At 42.0% G+C, this 22,483-nt stretch overlaps 1 protein-coding gene across 2 annotated transcripts in view; it reads left to right on the forward strand.

The window, feature by feature from the left end:
• Window positions 1-10,000, forward strand: part of PDIA5 (protein disulfide isomerase family A member 5) — a 97,183-nt gene extending 87,183 nt beyond the window's left edge. For both annotated transcript variants that reach the window (XM_033065047.2, XM_033065046.1), the window contains exons 16-17: window positions 6,144-6,278; window positions 8,723-10,000. In XM_033065047.2, the coding sequence (XP_032920938.1) occupies window positions 6,144-6,278; window positions 8,723-8,803 (216 nt within the window). In that variant the 3' untranslated portion in view covers window positions 8,804-10,000. The remainder of the gene's footprint in view (window positions 1-6,143; window positions 6,279-8,722) is intronic.
• Window positions 10,001-22,483: the final 12,483 nt, after the last annotated feature.

Genomic DNA, 22,483 nt, shown 5'->3' on the forward strand with positions numbered 1-22,483 from the left:
TGGAGAGGCTACTCCAGTGGCAGTGAGCGTATTGTTTCAGTTGTTTAAAAGGAAAAAGAGAGAGGGAAGAGCCATCTGGAGCATTCTTAGCTTGGGGCACTGTGGCCTTAGCACACAGCTGCCAGGGGAAAGCCTTTGGCCACTGCCCCACAGCTCAAGTTCTGGCAGTGACCAGCGAACGTCAGAAAATGCAAATGTGAGGGTTGTCACTTAGCTGAACAGATTGAAGTTCAGGAACTGCTCCACAGTCTCTCTTGAAAACCGAATCTTAAAAAAATCTGCATTCTGCCTTTTGGCTGATCCTAAAGCTCAGCTTGAAGGAACTGATTGGTGATGTTCCAGTTTGGATTTGCTGAAGGAAAGCTCTTGACTCTTCAAGGCCTCTCAGTAACAAATCTCTGGCACTAGTGCAAAGGGGCTGCTCTTTGACCAATCTTCCCATGTTCACAGGAGACTCTTCCTGTACAAATGCATTGACCCAAATCAGAGCACCACAGCTGGGTTCTGGTGGGTTCCCACGGACACAGCTGTAGCAGGAATTGCTGCAAAGGGGGCAGCAAATGGGGTGAGCTGGGGTGTTAGTGGGTCAGTCAGCAGTGAAACTGGGGGTCCCCAGTGTGTATTGTGAATCACTGTTTGAAATTATTATACCAACCAAATGATTGTACAGTTATGCAGATGAGTTAATGTTTTAGTTTGGCAAGGAATTTGATCCCTGTTTGCTTAAAAAGCATGTTCTGAATTTCTTTTTAATTAGACTAATTAAATATGATGATTTTAGCACTGTGTATCATGTTGTACTAATGGAATTCCCCTTTGCTAAATAGGCCTGCTTTGAGAACAGCTGATGAACTGCACCTCCTGTAGTCATGCCATGCCACATCTGGGCAACTAACAATGAATCTCCCATTTGCAAGGCTTTCACTTTGAGAACAGTGGCTGAATTGCAACAAACTTTAGCAAACCAGTCCCTAACTGCTGTTAGGATCAAGAGCAGGTGATATAAATAGAAACCTGGGGAGTAATCATAGGGAAGAATGCACATCTGTGTTATTTATAGGTGCTTTTGAGACATTTGGCAACAACAGACTTTTTTACTAGTAATCAGGTAATTGTCATTTGGAATTGATTATACTTTCAAAATGTTGTTTGGAAGCATTTATTTCCATATTGCAATTTTGGTTTTACTTTTTTTAAGCTTATCAAATATTATTCCTCTCTCAAATCAATATTCAGTTAGCTATTCACTTCCATTTTCATAACAGAAGTCAATATTAGCTCTAGCAGAGATTTATTTTCTTGAATCAATAAACCAGTGTGTGGCAGTACATATTTTAACAGGAGAACAGCTAGGATTGCAGGGGGTTATTTTTAATATATTATCATGTGGTGACTGGGAGGCAAACTGTTAAAAAGAAAGCTTTAAGAACAGAAAGGAGGAGTTACTTGAAAGGTCAAGGGATCCTGCTTTCAATTTTCCACACATCTGTTTGAACTGCTCAATGTAATTGTGTTTCTTACCTGTAAGATCCCTCTAGAGCAAAAAGTTGCTTCACAATTTTGTTGGAAGGGAACTGTGATTTCTGATGTATGATTAGATTATACTGCCGGTACTTTTTTCCTTCTAACACTTAGTAACAAAATAAGGCACCACCCTTCTGTTACAGTTGGAGCACCTGGAGATCAGTGGCCACATTTTCAGCATAGCTCCACTTCTACTGAAGCACTTAAATGAAAAGTTCTGGTTTTTGCAACAGCTCAGTCCTCCTTGTGAAAAAATGCCGTGCTCTGTTTCCTCAGAGCTCTTCAGAGCTGCTCATACCCTGCTCACAGTTTATTGCCATGCTGAGTTAAGTTTGCAACTCTGTAGTTAAGCTCCCAGTTTTTTGGTAGAACCATGAAACATTGTAGGATTAGTTTTTCAAGTAAAGATATTTTCCAGTCCTAGATGTTTCTAGACTCATATTAACCTGTCCTGACTATGAAGAAATGCATACTTATTTGGTGGATTATTGTTGTTGCTGTTTTTCTCATTATTGTGCATTACTATAAATACTCATCTGATACTATTAATTATCATAGAATGCATACCACTTGTGAGGAGCTTCTTGTAAAATTAAGAAAGTTGGATGTACTCCAAGAAACTTCCTTTGGGCTCCACAGTCTCTGATTTATTACTTTTTCATTTGATAACATTTCTATTCCTGCTACAGCTACTGAACAGACTGGTCATAGACCTGAATAGCATTGGCCCCGGAGAAAGGACTTGTATATAATGATGTATTGTCAATACCTAAGGCAGCAGAGCTTTGGGTTATAGAGAATCCATAATCCCATGGAGTTTTGTGCATGTTGCAGATATAGCACTTACAGCTTTTTCTCCCTGAAATCTTTTTTCAGTGGATTTCCCCTCTGGTTAGAAGAAACCTCAAGAAATTAAATTTTAGCCCTAACAATCAAAATCTCCATAAAATCAATCTTGCCTTCTGAAAGCTGTTACACTGAATTATTCCATAATGGACAGATACACACACACAAATGTTATACCAGTGTTAGCAGAGTTTCTTTCTCTTACAGACTTTTTTGAGGATTTTTTCCTCTTGATGAGAGGGAATTTGTAAGAGATGGTGCCAAGTGTCTTGGCACCTGGACACCTATTATGGATATCTTATGCTTAATATGTCTGCAATTTCTGGTTGAATAAACTTAGTGGGTTTGCAGGTCAAAGCATGTGAATTTTGCTAAGCTGTGCTCTCCAGTGCACTTCTGTGTAACTTGTTGCTGGTAGTTGAATACGCAGATCAGTTCTGAGAGGAATATTCTCCAGAAGTCTTTAACCACATTTTGGGAGACTTTTTTTTTGTTTGTTATTTCTCCTGACTCATTTTTCTTCTTTAGTGAAGCAGAAAAGCTGACTGGTGCTAAGAGGGTTGAGAATGAGGGGAAACTTTCCCTACAGTGTATCACTGCTCACTTGAGCCAGGATTCTGTGTATTCTTACCTGCAACCTTTCAGCAGAGCCATGCAGGAATTCACTCTGGTAGGACACACCTCTATCAGCAGTGGAGCTCAGTATTCACAGTCCATGAAAACACAAACAGAAAGAAGCTAAGGATACCAGTACTATTTGCTGAAATTCTGGTGTGTGTCAGACTTCAGCTGTCTGGAGTTCAGCTGGTGGAAGGGAGATGAGAATTGGCCCTCAGTCCAGAAGCTTGTTTTGCCACAAAGTGATGTTTTCCAGCATCACTTTTCTCTTCCCTCAGTGCACTATATTTGATCTTCTGCTGTGAGACAGACAAGACAATTAGGACTGTGATACTATGATAATGAGTGCACAGAGATGGTAGCAACCTCTATATTTAGGCTGCCTTAACATTTCCACTCTAAAGTAATCACTCAAGCTCTCCTAAGTACTCTTACTCAGCCACTGTTGGCAGCAGGCATTGAAATGCAGCCTCAGATACCGACTTGGGAATTTGATGTTCCTCTATGAAATTTTGCTCACGTCTATATGAGTTACAAGGATTTTGAAAATCACCGTTCCTCTTCTCTCACTGGCTGTAAAAATAACCAAACGTGTGTGTTCTGAAGAGCTGGGCTCAGAATGGTGTTTGCAGTGGTGGGGCTGTGTGGAGCTTGCTTTAGGGGCATTGCAGAGAGGACAGACCATGGACAAGTCCCCCAGATGTTATTCCAGATGTGCTATTAGACCTGTTGGATTAGACACAGCACCAGGCTCGTGTGGCTGCCGTGTACAGACTTAGGCTGGGATCTTTGTGTGCACAGCTAATGCACAGATGGGCCAGCTTAGGTTTCCATGTGCTGTAGAGGAGAGCTGTGTCTCAAGGACACTACTGAGCGTTTCTGTGAGAAGCCACCTCTTTAACATCCATCAGTCATCTGTTCTGAGGCAACAGGTGAAGATGTCCTGAACAAGGTTAACAGTGCCCTAACATTTCCACTCTCAAGAAATGGCTTTAGCACTGCATTCCTGCACTGCACCCTCTCCTCACTGGGGGCTGTTCTCACAAAAGTCTTTTGTAAATGAAATTGGACACTTTGCTCCAGCCGGTACCAGTTTAGGTATTTCCAGATAAAGAGAGTTTCTCTTCCTTCTTCCCTCTTCCTTCCAGTGTACTAAAAACTGAGTTTCTTGATCTCCAAGGGACTAAGAACAGATGGGTCATCAGTCACAACAGTTTCATGTCTCAAACAAGCTACTAAGATCTGGATGAGCACATACCACACCATACCTTCCCCTTTTTGTGGCTATAATTTGTCTCTGTGTGATATTAAGAGCAGTGAGAAAAAAAGATTATTTTATTTATTCTAATTTTTAGGAAATCAGGACTTCTGGTATTCTTTCTACCTTTGTGCTGTGTCATGAAATAAATGTTTGCCTCCATTCTAAGCTTTTCTTTACACAGAAGTAGCCAACAGAGCTCTAAATTTTGGCTGGCTGCTAAGGTCAGAAAGGCAGAAATACTTAGATGAAACTCTTCTGCAGTTTATTATTTCTAACCTTTCATTAAAATTGGCTCTGAATGTGTAGGAGTCTTTGTGTTTACAAAAAAGAAAAAAAATGGGATCATGCATGTTTTTAACAGCTCTCAAGAGTCCTGGTTCTGTAATAGCTTTATTAATGTTTTAAATCAGAAACCAGATATTTAAGGTAAGTACACTTCACTTTCCACTTGAAGACAGAAGCAGATAATACTGAATATTGTCTTGTCAGGCTTTCAAAGCCAAAACAAAGCAAGCAAATTAATTGAAGTTGGCTTTGCCAATCTCTTTAGTTACTGTTAGGATAATGAGATCAGGTTTTCTGATTTTGACAGTGTCACCATGAAACAGGAGGGCTTTGTGCAATATTAAGTGATCTTTTAATTATGGAAGAACAGTTCAACCGCAACCCTAAACTCATGCAAGCAAAAGATATTTTGATCAGCTGTTTGAAGGTGGAAGGGAAATTTCAAATTAAGATCTGTCTGCTGTGAAATTAGCACTTGACAGACTGTAACCCACTACCCACAAAAGTCATTCCTCCAGTTTGTTTGGTTTCTTTACATAGGTTGTACTTTAACATGCTTGCCCTTCAGCAGGGCCTGGCTTGGGCTGTGAAGGCAGAGCTTATGTGAGCAGCCTGCATTCAGAGCCCAAACTGCTGCTCACAGGAACAGTCAGGGTGAAGTCACAGCACAGGGCTCAGTTACTTCGAGTAGAAACCTATGAATTCCACTTTGTTTCAGCATCAGAGCTGTTCAGGGCAGCCCCTCCTCAATACTTCACAGAGTCAGGACTTGAATGTTTGGAGCTGCTGCTCTGGGGCTGTGAGGAAGCAGGCAGGGACTGAGAGTGTTGCTCCACTGTCAATAGGCTGAAACTCTGACAGGCTCTTTCCTGCTCAGGGTTTGTCTGTGTGACAGTAGCATCTAGAGGTTTCAGAAGGAATTAAAGCCCAGTTTGCTAATGGCTGCATATAATGTACAGTCCTGGAAGAAGACAGGAAAGGAAATACAAACCCAGGCTGAGATTGTAAGCAAGCAACCTTTTTCTCTGTGTGCAGTGTTTGGTAGACAATGCTCTGGCCTCTCACCCATCCCCATTTGACCTTGGAAGAACTGCATGGATTTCAGAAAAGCTATCAGGAGTAGAAATCATTAATCTATGAATGGGCAGCATAAATGACCAGCCATGTTTGGTAACTTTTCTGAGCATTAGTCATGCCACAGGAACGAGGTGGTTGTTAACCATCACCAAAGCCACTGTCACTGTTCATCACTTAAAACCAAAGTGGAGGAAAAACGTTGCAGCATGACAGAGCTGTGACCACTGTGCCTGGATTTGGTTTTATTAATCCAGCCTCTGGGTTTCCTGTTTGGAGTCTAACACAGAGCTCAGTGGGAAGGCTGCAAAGGTGATTTTCTTCTCTGTGAGCTGAACGTGCTGTGCAGCTGCACAGGCCAGGTAATGACCATGCTCTGCTCTCCCTCCACAGCTGAGCCCTTACAGAAGCCATTGCATGTTTGGCAGAAGACTTGGGTCTCTCTCAGTGCGAAGGCTAACCTGCAGCAGTATCAACATGAAATGGGTCCTTTCTTTGTCTCCTCCTGCCTCAATGTGATCTTATTGTGTTTCAGATTGCCTATGCTGCAGTGGACTGTGCCAAAGGACAGAATCATGACCTGTGTAAGCAGGAGGGGGTCGATGGTTACCCCACCTTCAACTATTACAACTATGGGAAATTTGTGGAAAAATATACTGGAGATCGAGGGGTAAGTGAAAGCAAGAGTCATCACCTGGTACAGGGAGGAAAGTCTCCTCTGCCTGTCTTGCCTTGCAGATGAGAACTGCAGAGTGAATTTTTACCATGCCTCTGTTGCTGTCTTACATGGATGAATCATAGTGTACCACACCCCTGTACATCTCTGCATTAGGAACACTCTTGGTCTATTTTTAGGAACATGAGAAGAGGAAAAAAGGATTAGATTTGGTAATACTCTTTGTGTATTTTATTCTTTAAGCTGAAGTTTGTGAGGGAATTTGGACTGAGTGAAAGGGAAGGGTTTATTGCATGTGCTGCTGGCAGAAATGCCAGAAAATACAGGACTTAACTCCTGTCAGCGCTGGATCGCATGGACACAGCAAACGTGTTACAGGTCCACCAGGCTGCCAAATGGTGACAGACCATTGGTTTTATAGCCAGGACAAAGCTGTCCTTTGGAGACTAGAGGAAAGTAAATACCTCATTTGCCCTGAATCAGATTCACTCCTGGCACTCAGGATGGGAAGACAAATTGTGCCATCTACCCCTGGGCTGAAGTTTCATTCTTTTGTCCTGCTGTGGCCAGCTAATTATATGCTAAGAGTGTAAGAAATAGGGGCAGAAATGGCATAATGCCTTCAATGGTTGTAAAGTGCCTTAAAATAAGGAAGCAATTCAATTATTTGTGGGCTGCCTTTGTTGTAACCTCCTAGAGGGAGGTTACTCCTCAGCAGCCATTGATTGCCTGGGGTCTGCAAGAAAAACTTGGGGTCTTTGAGCCATGCAGTGATTTTGAAAAAAGATTCTTGCTGAAAGTTATTGCTGCTGTTACAGCTCAGAAAATTATATAGAAGCGTGAATTTAAAAGCCAGGTTTTGAGGTTCTCTGTTAGTCAGGATCTTGAGGAAGTCTTCATGGAGCTTTGCCTCCCAGTTTTCTTCAGCATACTTGGACTCAACTAATTATCATTTCATGGTGCTGATCCAGCCGTTGTTATGGATACCATGTTTAGTTCCAATTCTGGATCTTTTCTTAAAAGTAAAGATAGGTGCAGTAGCCAACAACTGAAGTGAGATTTCAACCACAGGTTTTGCATCTCTAACCCATACTTAGAGAAACACTATATGAAAGGAAGGCTCAGTGATGGCTGATAAAAAGAATTTATATCCAATACAGTGCTCTGAGGCCACAGGAGTTAGGAGATATTTATCCATATGCTGGAAAGTGGACTAAAAATCCCCTATATGCAGCCAGCCCTTTCTTGAGTAAAAGTTACCCAACAGGAACATTCCAGTCTCTCTGCTGGTGGCTGCTCAGTTCCCCTTCCACCTCTCTGGGGACCTACAGGCTTCCACTTGTGCAGCATTGAACTGGGGTTTGTTACCTCTTACCATGGTAGTGCTGGAGGCAGTGCTTAGCACAGTGCCTGTCTTGGGGGCTGTTGATTATCAGATGTCTCCAGGTGACAAATGGCCGAAGCTTGACACTTCATTTATTTTCAGTGGAAGAGTAGTGACTAGTTTTAGAAAAGCTTTTTGTTGTTCAGCCTTCTAAAAGCTTTCCAGCCTTGTGGTTTGGTTTGGGTTTATTTTGTTTTGCTGTTACACAACATTGTTTTAAATACTTACTTCTCTTAGTTGCTCTCTACCTTTGGTATTTTCCCTCTTCATCACCAGTTTTGAGTGTTGTGTTCTGTGATTTTTTAAATGCAAAAATGGTCAGATTGGGTGGGAGCAGTGTCATTTGTCCAGGAAACTTCAATGCTGGGGTATCAGTAGACACTGTATTCCAACACAGGTGTTCACACTTCTGCCCATCTGAGCCTTCTGAAATGCCTGAGAGCTGTGTTCACAGCTTTCCTTGGAAAAGGAAACTGCTGGCATTCAACAGCCTTAAATCATAAGTTGTTGAAATGCAGAGGTTGGCATCTAGACAGGAGGTTTGAGATTTTTTATAATAATTGTAATAGTAACTTGAAAAAAAAAGGTGATTTGCATCGTTGGAATGTTTGGAAAAGGAGGAAAATCGTGATCAAAACTATGAGAGGATGAGTGGCAAATGTGTGTATAGTCAACAAAAAATCCAGTAACTGCTTTTAAAATGACACAGCATACAAAGGCAGCTTGAAAATGCCTTTTTGAGTGTTTTCAGCAAAAAGGCATCAATGGCACTCCTAGTGACAGATTTTACCTTGTCCTGTGAGTTTTAGAGATTTTTCTCTGGGTCCCATCTCTTCAAACTTTGACTTGAGGGATGTGTGTGGATATTTTCCCCTTGCAGTGGAGCAGCACTGGACCAGAGCATGGCATTTCTGTTCTGCTGTGGGGGACAGAAAATAAACAACTGCTCCTTAGTTTATATTCTGCTGGGATACAGAAGCTCAAAGTGTTCTTGATGCATTGTTTTGCTTTGTTGGTAAAAATATGACCTATATTTTTCTTCCTTCAAAACCAGGAGTCTGGATTCACCACTTTCATGCGAACCCTGAGAGAAAGAGATCATGAAAGAGTAGGAAAGAAGAAGGATGAATTGTAGTTTCTGCCTCAAAAGAAGCTTTCCGCTGCACTGTGAATGGTTCCAGGTCTTTTGTTGATGCACCTGAGACTTCACATATTCTCAAGACAGAGACTCTTTTTTATAAACAGCCATGGCCATTTTGTACAATTTTGAAATAAAGTGAAACCACTTGATTTTTAAAAGGAAAATAAATTAGAATGTTGCCATAATGTTTTAAAGAAAACTTAGCATTTTCTCTCATGTTGGGAGACTATGCCCACTGACACTCCTATGCAATATTTTTGTAGTCTGTAGTGTGTCTGTAGGTGATGTTGTTTGTTAGGGTAAAATTTTTGTTCCGGTATTGCAGTACATGTACAAAAAAGGGGAGGGGACAGGGTTTGTTTTGGGTTTGGGTTTGTTACGTTTTGTTATGATTTAAATCAGTGCAGGAAAATGGGATTTATAAGACACAGATTTATTCAAATGAAGTTTTACATTCTTGTGAAATAGTTATGTGTTCTTGACTGAGATTTGGGGGGAACAGTTTTAAGGTGCTCAGGGATAAATAAGGTATCTGAGTTAATGAAGACATTAACATTGACCAGTCCAGATCTGTTAATTACATTTAAACCTCTCTGGTCTTTAAATCGGAACTGTTTACATACCTTTATAAAATGTATTGAGTGAATTAAGCCATGCGTTAAAAATCAGCAGAGCATGGGTGAAATCAGACTAAACCCTCCTTCTTTGGCATCAATACTGTCAATGTATCTCTAAGTTATGGCAGGAATGACTGTCTTATAGGGGTACATGGTTACTCTTACAGGTTACACAGTTTCCCTTCAAGTTATGATTGGGTCTTATCAAATATGTCTTACAAAATGTTATGTTCAACTGCTTTGAGAAATGCATAATACTAAATGCATAATACTTCTGGTAATGCAGTAATTGTGTGTATTACCTGTTCACATTCCAAAAGTTTATCTGTATTTGTAGGAGGGATTTTCCTTCTTGCTCCTAAAGGAGTTGCACAATCTCTCTCTGGCAGTCATCACTGTAAAACCTGTATCAACAGCAGTTGAAATGTGTTACACTTTTGATGCTTAAACAAAAAAAAAAAGTTGATCTGGAGGTACTTCTGTCTTCACAGGAGGGGAGAGGGAGGGGCAGGAAGTTGTGATTCACTTTGAACTAAAAATAAATTTTCAAAAGGACAAGTATTTTTATCATTAATCAGCCTTGTTCAGCTTCCCCACTCAATGACCACAGCTGGTGGTGGCTTAGGAAGAGCAGCACACGTGGGACGAGTTCCCACTGCCTGTGGCTGGGACATCCAAGCTTTGGGAGTGCTGGGCAGCACTGCAGGTGTGTGGTGCTGTGAGGGTCAAACTCCCTCTGCCCTGGCACTCCAGGGGACACAAAACAGCTTCTCACAGCAGAGAGCTGGGACCTGGGTCTGAAACGTTCCTCCTGCTCCTCAGTCTGCCCGTCTTGTCTTCTTCTAGTTCAGATCTGCAGGCTGTGCTGAGGGGCTGCTCGGGAGGTGAATGGCATCTTACCTCCCTCCTGGGTGTTTTTTCCTTCTCTCTCTTGCCTAATTAATGGCACTGTATGTTTGGCACGGTTAAGCTGCTGGAGCCATTAGTGAGTATTGTGCAATACCAGTAGCCTGATTGGCCTTGTATGGTAGCCAGCTTGTTAACCATGACATCAATTGGAATAGCCATGGAGCTGTGCCAAGTGTCTCCTCTTATTAGGCACCTGATGAGCCTCTTCACCCAAAAAAATCAGCTGCCTGATAGTACATAATATCATAGTGTAAAAGTAGCTTAATTTATGAAAACTCTTACCCTGTTTTTTTCCTTTCAATTAGCACAGTTACTTAAGTTGTGTATAGCACTTTTGCAGAAGATCGTGATAATTCTTTATTTCAAACTATCCTCACATAAGTAGCAGACATCCACCCTGCATTTAGGAAACAACACATATTGATGCCAATTGATCTCAAAAAGGAATTATTCTGCTTTTAGCAAACTATCAAATATGATCAGTCCAGAACTTGCTGTGTCTCTTTTGATCTCAGAGTCAAAGCACTCAAACGAACTAACTGGCTGGCACTAACGAAATACAGCCTCCAGAAAATGTTGAGCATTTCTGTGCATAGGCTGTGCCTATGGTTGTGCTAATTGGTGAGAAATGTAGATTTCTTCAAAAATAAGAAAGAAAAAAATGATAGCTTGCCAATGGTGACTTCACTAGTCAGGATCATTCTGAATTATAGGCTTTAGTAAATGTTTAGGATAAGACAATTGCACACTGTGCTTCAGACCAGTAATTCCTTACAGCTGGTTACACCATAATAAAACTAGGAATTCTCATTTTTCCCTTCAGTCTTTTGTCAGTTACTTCTTGGACTTGGGCATTCATTTTTTCTTGGCTAAAGAAAAAATGTGCATGTGTTAATGCACAAATATAAAATATTTGAGAATAATTTACCTTCTGTTACAGGGTCATGACTCATTTGGTTTATGGTCTGAATGGTTTTTGAAAAATACAGTTTTGAACACCATAAATGATCACATCAAATGGCTGACAAAAGCCTTAGTTACTGTGAACTAGAGTGTACCAGGAGCTCAGAGCTTTGCTTTCAAGCCTTTTTAATTAGTAGGCCAGGTCTGGATATCAGTCACACTGTTTTAGTTCTGGTGCCTCCAGTAAAGCAAAAGTTGGTGTTTATATTTGCTAGTGAAGTCAGTTTATGTTTATATTCACATCAGTCGTGTTGAAATAGAATATGTTGTTGTTTTCTACAAACTGTAAATGAAAAATATATGTAAGAGCTCTTATTTTCTGTATTTAAATGGTCATTTCACACATTCAGGCTTCCTGCAGTAGATGCGTAGCCCAGGCGTTCATAATCACACAGGAATTTCTGCCATGGTTAAAAGTGAGTAATCTGGGCTTTCAAGTCATGAATCATTTATCAGCAAGAAATTTAATTGCTGATAACAAATGGTTTGCAGTGAATCAGAGATTCTGCTGTTGCAATTACTGGTTTGGTCTTTCAGTCTTTTAAAGGTGTGATTCAAAGGTCTTGGACATCTGCTACATAGTTAACCCTAAGCAGATTAAATCTTGTTGAGGAAAGGTAAAACGTGTACACAGCAGAGAGGCTGAGCAAGGCTTGTGCATCAATGTTCCCCAGTGTTGGCTTAAACAAGATATAAATAGCCCACAGGGCTGTTTTAGTTGTGCTGTGTGGTTGGACCAAGAGATGAAGGGCAGCAGGGCCAAGCATTTTGTGCATACTGGAAGCTGGAGAGGAAATGATTGTCCCATATAACGAAAGAGCCCGACATGCTGGATTTGTTTCATCCAGGAAAAGGAGGGAAAAGTTCCCAGGAGAGTGAATGCTCTGGGATATGGCAAACATAAGTTGGGAGTCCCAAGATGAGCATAAGCTTCTATCCCAGCCCCTGCAACCTCAGAGGATGATTTGGTTCTGCTGTAGTCCATCTATCTCTGACCCAGTAACTATGTCCTTACTTGTTCAAACCAAAGCAACTCCTCCAAGAGAGACTGGAAGAGACTTGCTTTCCAATCTTGAGTCAAGAAAAGCAGCCTAACAAATCTCCATTTCCTCTTTCCACCCCCTGTAAAATTGCATTTGGATCTGACAGTCACGTTGACTCCCAAGCCCCTCCTAAATAGTTGCAGTTGGGTGAAGAAGCCTTGGGAATTTTTCTAAACTAAAACCAAATGAAGTCCCCAGATCTTGCTAACTTAAAATCCTTTTGATAGGCATCTGCAAAGATAGATTGATGTTAGTGGTGAAAAGATTAGAGAGGTAAGGTCTGTGTTGTTGCAGCATTTAAATTGGGAGTAAAAAAGCAGATAAAACTCCCATCATGTGTAAGCTCTAAGAGAATGCTTCAGAGAGTCTTGTTTCAGATGAAATTGCTGATTTTGATTTTAGAGGCGAACTGCTTTTCAAAAGAAAAGTCAAGACCTGGCGACATCGCCTACAGATGTTTTGTCTGTTTGCCTTTTAGAAAATAAAAATCAGAATCACTCTCCATGTTCTTGATAGTGCTATATTACAAGAAAGAAATGTTGCCTACATGGGTTTCCTAGAATAACACTGAACCCCTGCCAACTGCGTTTTACAAACTATGAAACAAGCTATTTGCTCCAAACAACACTCGGGGGAGTGGGGACTGCTGCCCACGTGCACCTCGTTTTAATTTAATAGCTTACTTTAGTGTGATTGGGTCTGTAATGGAACACTGGGACTGCAGGAGTAAATTCAGAAAACTGAGAGGTGGGGGAAAAATCAGCTTTTATCAGCAGGTGTTGAGCACTGCAGCCAAGGCTGGCATTTCCTTTGCCTTTGGCAGCCCAGCATCCCTGAGCGCTCCGTGGCTCTGCAGGAACCACAGGAGTGCAGCCCTTTGGCTGATCCGGTTGTGTACATTACTGCTCTGTGCTGGAACTGATTGGAAACCAGAATTTTTCCCATTAGTTTCTTTGACTGGTCATCAGAAGATGCTATGTTTTCTCTGCACATCTTGCTTTTATTTACAGAGTGAGGAAGGAGGATACCTGGGTGTCTACAAAGGAAATGAAGCTAAATGGCATTTTTTCTGCTGGCAGCCAGGATTCCTGGGGACTGACCATTGCTGCTGAAATACTCCCTGCAAAGCACTGTCGACTGGCTTGTTTTCTGCAAGGTTTTGGAAGGTACTGTGAGATGCAATATTGCAAAAAATCTCAGTATCCAAGGCAGCAATTTTCAACCTCTGGTTTCTGAGGAGTTAAGCTGAAGTGTAAACTCTATTCCTCAGCCCAGTGTTTTTGGTTTTGAGATAGAAGAAAATGTTTTTGTTTGTTAGCCTAAAATTTAGGAAATCACAGCTCTAATGCAGGCCTATAGGATGTCTGGGTGTTTCCACACAGCTTCCCTGGTCCTTGGTTTGTAAGATTCCTGCCCCTGGAAGTCATGTCCTTCTGCCCAGAGCACTTGGCACTGCTGCAGGCTGACAGCGCTCCTTAAGGAACAGTTATTCTGTGTTTGCTTAGGAAGCATAATAGTGCTAATTATTCTCATTAGCTTTGAGCCACTAATAAATTATCTTTCCTATTGCTCTTCCATCACTCAGTAATGAGAACCATTTAGCCAGATTTTGCAGATACTGCTTGCTCCCTCTCTACAGCATGATTCCCTGCAAGCATTCATCATAGGAAAAGAGCTACGTGAACAAAATCTTTTCAAATTAGTCTCTGGTGCCCCAGTTAAGTGGGTGTCTACATCGCAGGCATGCAGAAGAGCCTTCTTCATTAATATGTGCAATTCTGCGTGAGCTGATTAGCTCTTGCAGCTCATTTGATAGCAAATGTGTAAATCCGTCACACTCAAATGCCAAATATGTGCACAGCTAAATTATGGAGAAGTAAGAAACTGCAAGAGTTGGGAGTCTTTATTTGGAAAAAGAGGTCCTTATCCCATGCATTAAATTGGAGCTCTGGGTTTATCTAGAGCATTTGTCACTCCTCTGCTTTGTCATTTTACTGCTGGCAAAATGAATAATTCTTTGTCGTGTTGCTGGTCCTTTCAGAATGCGTGGGTGTTTAATTTGGTACCCAGCATTTGTAAGAGACACCTGGTATCCAGCCTGAGTTCCCATAAGACAATAGTCATAGCACAATGCCATCTTCCTTGTGCAGGACAGGAAACCAAACAATCATTTACAACTATGGATTATTATTAATGCAGTTACCATCACTTCTCTTGTTCTTTTTTGTTTGTAAAAATCTCATGAAGAAAAGGAGGGGATGAAGTTAGGTTTTTTTAACATCCGCTTTTAGCTTGGGCAGTGCTGCACAGTGTAATTAATGTCGTGGTGCATCTGCCAGCACAAGGGAAGCACTAACGAGTGTCACCTGTCAGCAGAGGGGTTGGTCTGCTGCTGTGCTTGTGCAAGTGCCCTCGGCCAGTTATTCTGGGACCAAAGAAGGAAACTGCCATTAAGAGCTCCTAATTTATGCATGTTTTTCCTCCTCTCCATGCCAAGTAGCTGCAGAGCCAGCCCAGCCTCAGGGCCTGGACACACCAGCTCAGGGCAGCCAAGCACCCTCGGTTTTATTTTCTCTCAGCACGAAGAGAAATTGCAGTGTGAACCCAGCCTGACCTCCAACATATTTTGGCATTACCTTCTGGGCATATGGGCTGGGGGGAAAAAGCTTCCCACTTCCCAAAAGTTCTGGCGTGGGAAGCTGTCTTTCTCCAAGCTGAGCATAAACTCTTCAGGGAACATTTCCTAGGAAAATGTGCAGCACAGTAATGGATTTCCGATCCTGCAGCCTCCAGGCTGATGGTGACGGGGTGCTTATTACTGTACCCCACCCCACAAGTATGGAACAGGATGAGCACATCCAACATGTCCTACTGCATCCCCAAATGTGCTGAGACCTCTCCAAGGGTGGGGGGTTTGCTTACCAAGAAGCTCTGTGTTGGTCTCACCTGCAGTGGGTGCACAGTCCTTCCAAGGGCATCATGGATGAGAGGCTCTTTCTTTTCACTCAGGGACAAGCATCCTTTAAGGCAGATCTTCCCTGATCCAGTGGGAGGTGAATGGGGCCACAGGAGACAGAAAAGCAAAGATGCTGCACAATGCTTCCCGGTTCCCTGCAATTCCCTTTGAACTCGGGGGTCCATCATGCCTTCCACCTACAGTACACAATAAAAACATTGTCACTGCTTACCTTAAACTCAACTCTCTGCCAAAGCTTTTCTTAGGCAAAAGAGCAGCACAAGAGGAGGGACTGCAGAAATCAAAGGCACAGAATTCACCGTGGAATAAAGTCATGTCTCTTTGGCAAGGTACTGTAGTATGAGGTGCATTAGGTATATTTTTGATGGATGTATTATCTTAATTGTTGTGTATTGTTTGTGTTTTAGTCCCAAGATCCAGGTCCTCGTTATTCTAGATGCTGTACAAATATATAAGAGTCTGTCATGCATGGAAAGGCTTTTATTATGTAAATAGTCAGGTTGGGAAAAAAGAAGTAGTGTTATCTCTGTTCTACAGATGAGGCAGTGAGACGAAAAAATACCCAACAAAGCATTTTGCCCAAGGACGTACAAGGTCTGTGGGTCAGCAGTGGACTTGAAATTCAAGTCTTGATTTCATTTCTTACTAGCTCTTCTTTCAATTTGTGTACTGCCCACAACATAATTAAAATTAAGCACAAAGAAGACAATACTCTGTGCAATTTATCTCTATCTGAAACAGTTACCCAGCCTCTCAGCCAAATTTTCCACAACTCTTCTCTGTTTTTTCAAAACATGTATTTCTGTCATGCCCAATGCCTGTGATCACCACACAAGTCACTGTACATGCTGTCCTCTGATTTTCTGCAACATGTATCAGTTAACTATAAAGCTGGTCAGGAAAAGACCCTGCTGTGTGTGGGGCTGTGTCTCAGTTGGACCAGCCTGCCAAATTTGTATTCCGATCCTTTAAAAAAGTGATACTAACTCTATTTAGAGTTTAAAAATGCTGCATATACATTTCTGCTGGGAATATAGAGTCAACCAATCTATAACTGCTGCTCAACACTACCAGCTAGTCAAAATTGTATATTGATGTAAATAATCTGTACCAAAGACAAATAGAACATAGATTGTTCAGTGAAAAATCACAATATATTTTGTTTTGTGTACAGCAATATTTTATGTCAGGCTTTTGGATGAATGTGGGAGGAGAGAATTGTAAAAGTCATGACAGTCACTGGAAAACAGAATAAAATGGAATGGGTACTTACCAAAGTTAGATAATATCAAACTAACTCAATAGGTTTCTTTGATAGAGTAATTAATTAGCTAAACAAAGAAGGGAAATCTGGCTGTCTGGACTTGAATAAAATAGCCAGTGAGGAGCTGTGTATACATTTATATCTGCTGCATGGAAAAGTCTGAGATTTGTAGAGGAACTGTGAGGCATCCATGGTGTTGGAAGATGAGAAGCTGAACTATATTGAAAGGGAATTATTCAGAGCTCCTAAACTGTAAGTCTTAAGACTAATGGTTGTTATTTTCATCAGTGACCTATTTGGAAAACAGAGGTTTCTGATCATAAAATACATAAGTCACCAAGTTAGGAGATATCATCAGAGTAGAGAAAGCTCAGAATATTGCAGAGCAAGAGCTGAATATCCTTGAAGAATGAGGCCACAGAAGTAGTAAGGAAGGTAGCACCAGACAAAATTCTGCAGGAACCTCCAATTGAAAGATTTCATATTTCAGTGCAGCATGGGCATGGAAAAAGCAACCGAAACTCTAAAATGCAGTAGGGCACACATTTCTAGCAAAGCAAGGGAAGTATGAACATCCTCAAATAAAATCCTAGTAAGAATTTGTTTGGAATAAAATGTATTATTCTGATTGTGTTAAAGAAAGCTGGGTTCTTAATGAAGTGGGTACAGCAAAGGGCTGCTAAGAGGAGACTGGAGAACTTTTCATGAAAGGACAGCATGGGCTTGTTTAGCCCAGCAGCTGAAAAATGAGATGTGGTTTGATTACTTTCTGTAAATACATCAGGTAGGGGGAATATTAAGGGTAGGCCATCTGCATGTATGAGCAAGTGGATATAAATTGGCCATGAATAATTTAGACTATCAATCAGGTGTTCTTTATCCACCTGCATAGTGAGGGTATGAAAATAATAGGGATTAAACCATACCTAGTTTTTCATGAAGCTCACACAATGTGTTACATGGACCACATGATCCAGTTGCTTGCAGTACCTGGGGACTGGATTTGACAATCCAGAAAGTCCTGCCCATCCTGTCTCTTAGTGGGTGTCTATTACAGTGAGCCACCACCTCCATCTTATAATGTTAGTGGATATTAAAGTACCTATAATCCCTTCAGTCCTAAGAAACATTTCTATCCTTCTGAATTAAATTTCAAATAGAACAACCTAACTGTGGATTACAAAGCCATATGTGTTTTGTTTCTTACTCAATAAATTTGTTGTGGTGATTATTGTAAATAAAGACATTTCATTAGGGACTAAGAATTCTTTTAATATAAATTATAGTGTTTATGGCACCACGGTACTGACAAATAATGATTTTTTATTTGTTGTAATTGTTCAAATTGCTCCTAATGAAATTTTTGGCCTCATGAAGTGATCAGCTTGGAATGACTTTCCTTTCTATGAAAATATTTCAATATAAACAAAATCTGCCAATGTGTTCAATTACAGTCATGCAGGGAACTAAAGGGATTATGTGTACTAGGAGTATATTCATGTGGCTTTTCAGATCAGCTGCTTGTACCAGAAAGGGAACAAAGTAAGCAGAAAAGCCCCAAAGAGAACCCATCACTGGTGGAATGGCTTGGGACATGATCATCAGAAAAGCTCACTCGTGTTATTTCCATAAGCCCATAATACTTATGGCCCTGTAAATAAAAATACATTAACAACACACTGCTTTTCAAACTAATTGAGATGCAGTGTGAAGATTATTTTCAGAAATAGGATGTTCTTTATGCAGGAGATCATACTGGCCCCTGCTGCAACAAGAGCCATTGGGATAATGCTGTATTTTATTCTTACATCTGCATTTATTACCAGTGAGAGATTTTCTGTGACATTATGAGGTTGCTTCAGTCTTGCAAAACCTTTGAGAGTTAAATACTAGTTCCAGGAAAGAAACTTGTGGGCCCAGCACAGGACCTTAGGACCGAATCAGCAGAGGAGGTTTTTTAAAAAGAGAAGCAGGAAAATAAACTGCTGATCATTTTTATGACCTTGCTCACACTTCTGCTGATGCTGTGCTAGCAAGAACAGTTCATTCCAGTGAGCATAATCCTTGCTCTTGCAGTTATGGACACAGGTTTCTCTAAAACCTCTAAAATCAAATGCAATTTTTTAGAGTGCAAAATTGTTAGAAAGTCATGGGCTTTTAGCCAGTGCCATGATTTCAGGAGCCTGATTTGGAGTGCAAAATCCTTGTGATGCAGCTGGGCTGCATTCCATGTGAATTCACTAATTCCTCATACCTGTTTTTTCATGGGAATTGACATTACTCTCCAGGAAACAGGAAGCATATTAATGGTTGTTAGTCTGGTTTTTAGCTAAAGCCTCAGCTTGAATAATACCTCCAGCTTCAAGCACCAAACTTTAAGAAAGATATAAGAAGAAAAAAAAAGGTACAGAGAAAGGAGCAATAGAACAAGAAACGTAGTAAACAGAAGGGGGGGAGGGGTTGTATTTTGGGTTTAAAAAAAAAAAAAGAGATTAAGGCTTTGGGTTTAATTAGTAAAAACCAGAGAAGGCTTTTATTTTCCCCCAAAAAACAGTTACAAAGTGGATCAGTAATCTGATACATTCTGCAGTTTAATTTGCTGCAAATAAACCCCCTGAAGCCGAATTTTCCTTTCAGAACTTTATTTTTGTGTTGCTCCTGTGACTCCGTCCCTGATGAGCACAACTACTGCCAGCTCCTCAAGCTGGATATTTTTCCTTGGGGAAACCTGATTTAAAAATCATGTTTAAATCCAATGGACAGAGCCTAAGGGTTTGTCTTCCCTACCTTCAGCCATCCAAAGCAGAGGTGTATAAATGCAGCTGGACATGTCTGCTCCCTGCAGTGACTGAGGAGAAACAGCAACAAAGAACTTCTTCACAGAGATTAATTTCCAGATCACTGAATTTTGGTGAGGTGAATCCTGTCCTAACTCATCTCTGAGCATTTGCTGTTGGGCTTTGCTTTCAGCTGACTGATGACACACTTAGCAAGTGGATTACCTTCTCTTTTTGCTCTTGTAGAGAGACCTCGCTGGCATTTCTCAGATGTTTGGCACCGTGGGCACTCCTTTGTCACCCATCCTTCCCACCCTGCTCTCTCTTTAGCCTCTGACATTGTCCACACCTCTTTGTCTCCTCATCTCTTCCTCACTCTGAAACACCTCATTCCTCCACTTTGGCTTCCCTTTGCACTGACTGGATTTACTCTTATGAATCTGTTTTATCTCTGGCTGCAGCTCTCACTAATGCATTCACAGCACGCTGCCCTTTGACAGTGTTTTACGGCTTCCGTGTCTTAGGGGAGTCAGTGGGACAAGAAAAAGATACAATTTAAAGTGTAACTGGCTTGTTAGCCATGCAAATTCTTGAATAACAGATATGATTTAAGTTCACCATGAGAGCTGGGAGGGTTGGAGCTGTAGCCTCACTTCTGATTCTGCCACTACCTCCCTCAAGTGACCTTGTGTGATTTATTTAACCTCTTGGGGCCAGGTTCACCTGAAAATAATGTGTTTTTTCCCCCTAGGAATCTTAACTAATAGATGTATATACAATACTTGAAATCCTGTTTATGTAAATGCAAAATGCTTATCTTTTTTCTTTAAAACATTTACGAAAGGTTAAGAGAATTTTAGAGTTGAAAGATAAACAGTTCAGAAGAACTACAGAAATTAAAATTACACATGTATGCACTTATCACAAACCTTTAGACAGCCTCTAATTAAGTAATCAGTAGTTCTCTGCATTATAGTAGATACTATCATAAGCTGTTAAACTGTGCAGCAGCTTGTAATACTGTGCACTCTGTTTATACAGGATAAGGACTCTCTGGAAATTATTCAGATTAATGTATCATCTTCTGAACGTGTGCTTTACTGGTGCACAGTGAGTCAGGATTGAGATGTTGCCATGCTCCACTCTACAAAAGCCTGACTGGGAACAGTTTTTTCCTGACAGGCCAAGATACTGGCTTACAGATGCCACGTTGTGTATTCAAACACAATGTTCCATCCCTTGCAAGACCTGTTCATGGTGCACATCCTTGGCAGTTCCTGCCAACAGCCAGCCTTCATTGAGTGAAGGATGCTCACGAAAGGCTCTCCAGGACATCACATTTTTTGAGCTTTTATGTTCAGAGGAAAACAACCTCACCAAGCAGGTGACCTCTCCTGCTGTGGCCCCTCTGCTCCTTCCTTCCTCTCCCACATCTCCCTGCCAGCTCCATCTTCTGAACCCCCTCTTCACCACTTTCCTGTCTCAAGTCTGCTCTAAAAACAATTTTTCCCTTTTTGCTAGTTTTCCCTCTGTTACTCAGCCCCAGAGCAGTTAATCTTGTACCCCTTGCTTGACTCAGAGAGCTTGAGCCCTTGGCTTGGCTGAGCTTTGCTTGAAGCACAGAGAAGAAAGCCTGGAGGCTGAAAGGGTGAAATTAATCTCCAGCAAGAGCAATTTTGTTCTTGTTCTAAGATCCAAGAGATCATTTTTCTCACCTGGATCACGGAATAGGGAGTGAGGTGATGCCCCTCTGTTATCCAGGATTGCCATAGTATCCATTTAAATTGCTTGGAGAAGGCAGAGTTGAGGTTGGAGAGCATTGATTTTCTCCAGCACCATCTTCCTGATCCCCATTCCTGAGCAGAGCTCAGCAGAACCTGAGAATCCAGAGTACGAGGTGTGTTACCTCTATCCCAACACTGCCGGCTACAGGCACTTGGATAGAGAAGTAGTAACAGATGGAAGGAGAAATTAAAAGGCGTTAGCGAGGAAATAAGCTGCTTTCATTTGAGATTTGAGCCAACAGACTAAAACTGTGTGATTTGGTATGAAAACAGTGAAGTCAAAGGGTGATACAAGGAGAAAATTATCCTTGTATCCATAGAGAACGTAGATTTAAAATAGGAACCTCACTCTAGGTTACTAATGAGGTTTGCAAAGTTTCTATTTTGTGTTGTCATTTATCGTTGAAACATGCCCAGTTGGTTTGTTGGGAAATGAGTGATGCTGGCCTAGCATCTGGTGTCATCTCAGTGCATTTTTGCTGGTGGCTATTCTGTCACCATCACACACGTGCCAGCAGCCACACTCGCTGCCCCAGCACAGGACCCCAAACACACCTGGTTATTCACACAGTGCCAGGCATATGCCAAGGGCTGTGTGATCCATTAAACCCGGAGGACAGCGGCCAGTTGCTGTCAGAAGTTATTACATGGGAGAACCCAAAGAGCACCGCTCCCGGAGCTCAGCTGTGCTGACAACAGAGCCCATCACCCTGCAGGAGGCTCGGGTGCCCTCACCGCTCCCTACAACGCCCTGGCAGGGGGCTGGAGCCTGGCGGGGTCGGGCTCTTCTCCCAGGGCACAGGACAAGAGGACAGTCGGAAGATGCACCAGGGGAGGTTCAGATTGGTCATCAGGATGCATTTCTTCACAGAATGGGTGATTTGACATCGGACTGGGCTGCCCAGGGATGTGATGGAGTCACCATCCTTGGAGGTGTTTGAGTAAAGACTGGATATGGCACTCGGCGCCCTGGTCTGGTTGACATGGTAGTATTGGGTCATAGGTTGGTCTCGATGATCCCGGAGATATTTTCCAACCTCACTGATTCTATGATAAGTTCAGCCTCAGACAAGGCTGTGCGAGACAGCGCTTGCGGTGCTCGGCAGCTCCCGCCCGGGCGGTGAGAGACACCCACGCTCGGGAGTCCGGCTGTCGCATCCCAGCCACACAAGGACGGCGTTCCCTTCGTACACAGCAGCTCTGCATCCTCCGGGGCAGCTGCTCAAGCCGGGCGCCCTGAGGGAGGCAGCGCGGCCGCGCCGGGAGCGCCCGGAGCCCCCTCAGGGCGGGCCCGCCCCGCAGCGGCGCGGCCGCAACGCGCGAGGGCGCTGCGGCGCGCG

This window comes from Catharus ustulatus, chromosome 7 (genome assembly GCF_009819885.2).
Source record: "Catharus ustulatus isolate bCatUst1 chromosome 7, bCatUst1.pri.v2, whole genome shotgun sequence".
NCBI lineage: Eukaryota > Metazoa > Chordata > Aves > Passeriformes > Turdidae > Catharus > Catharus ustulatus.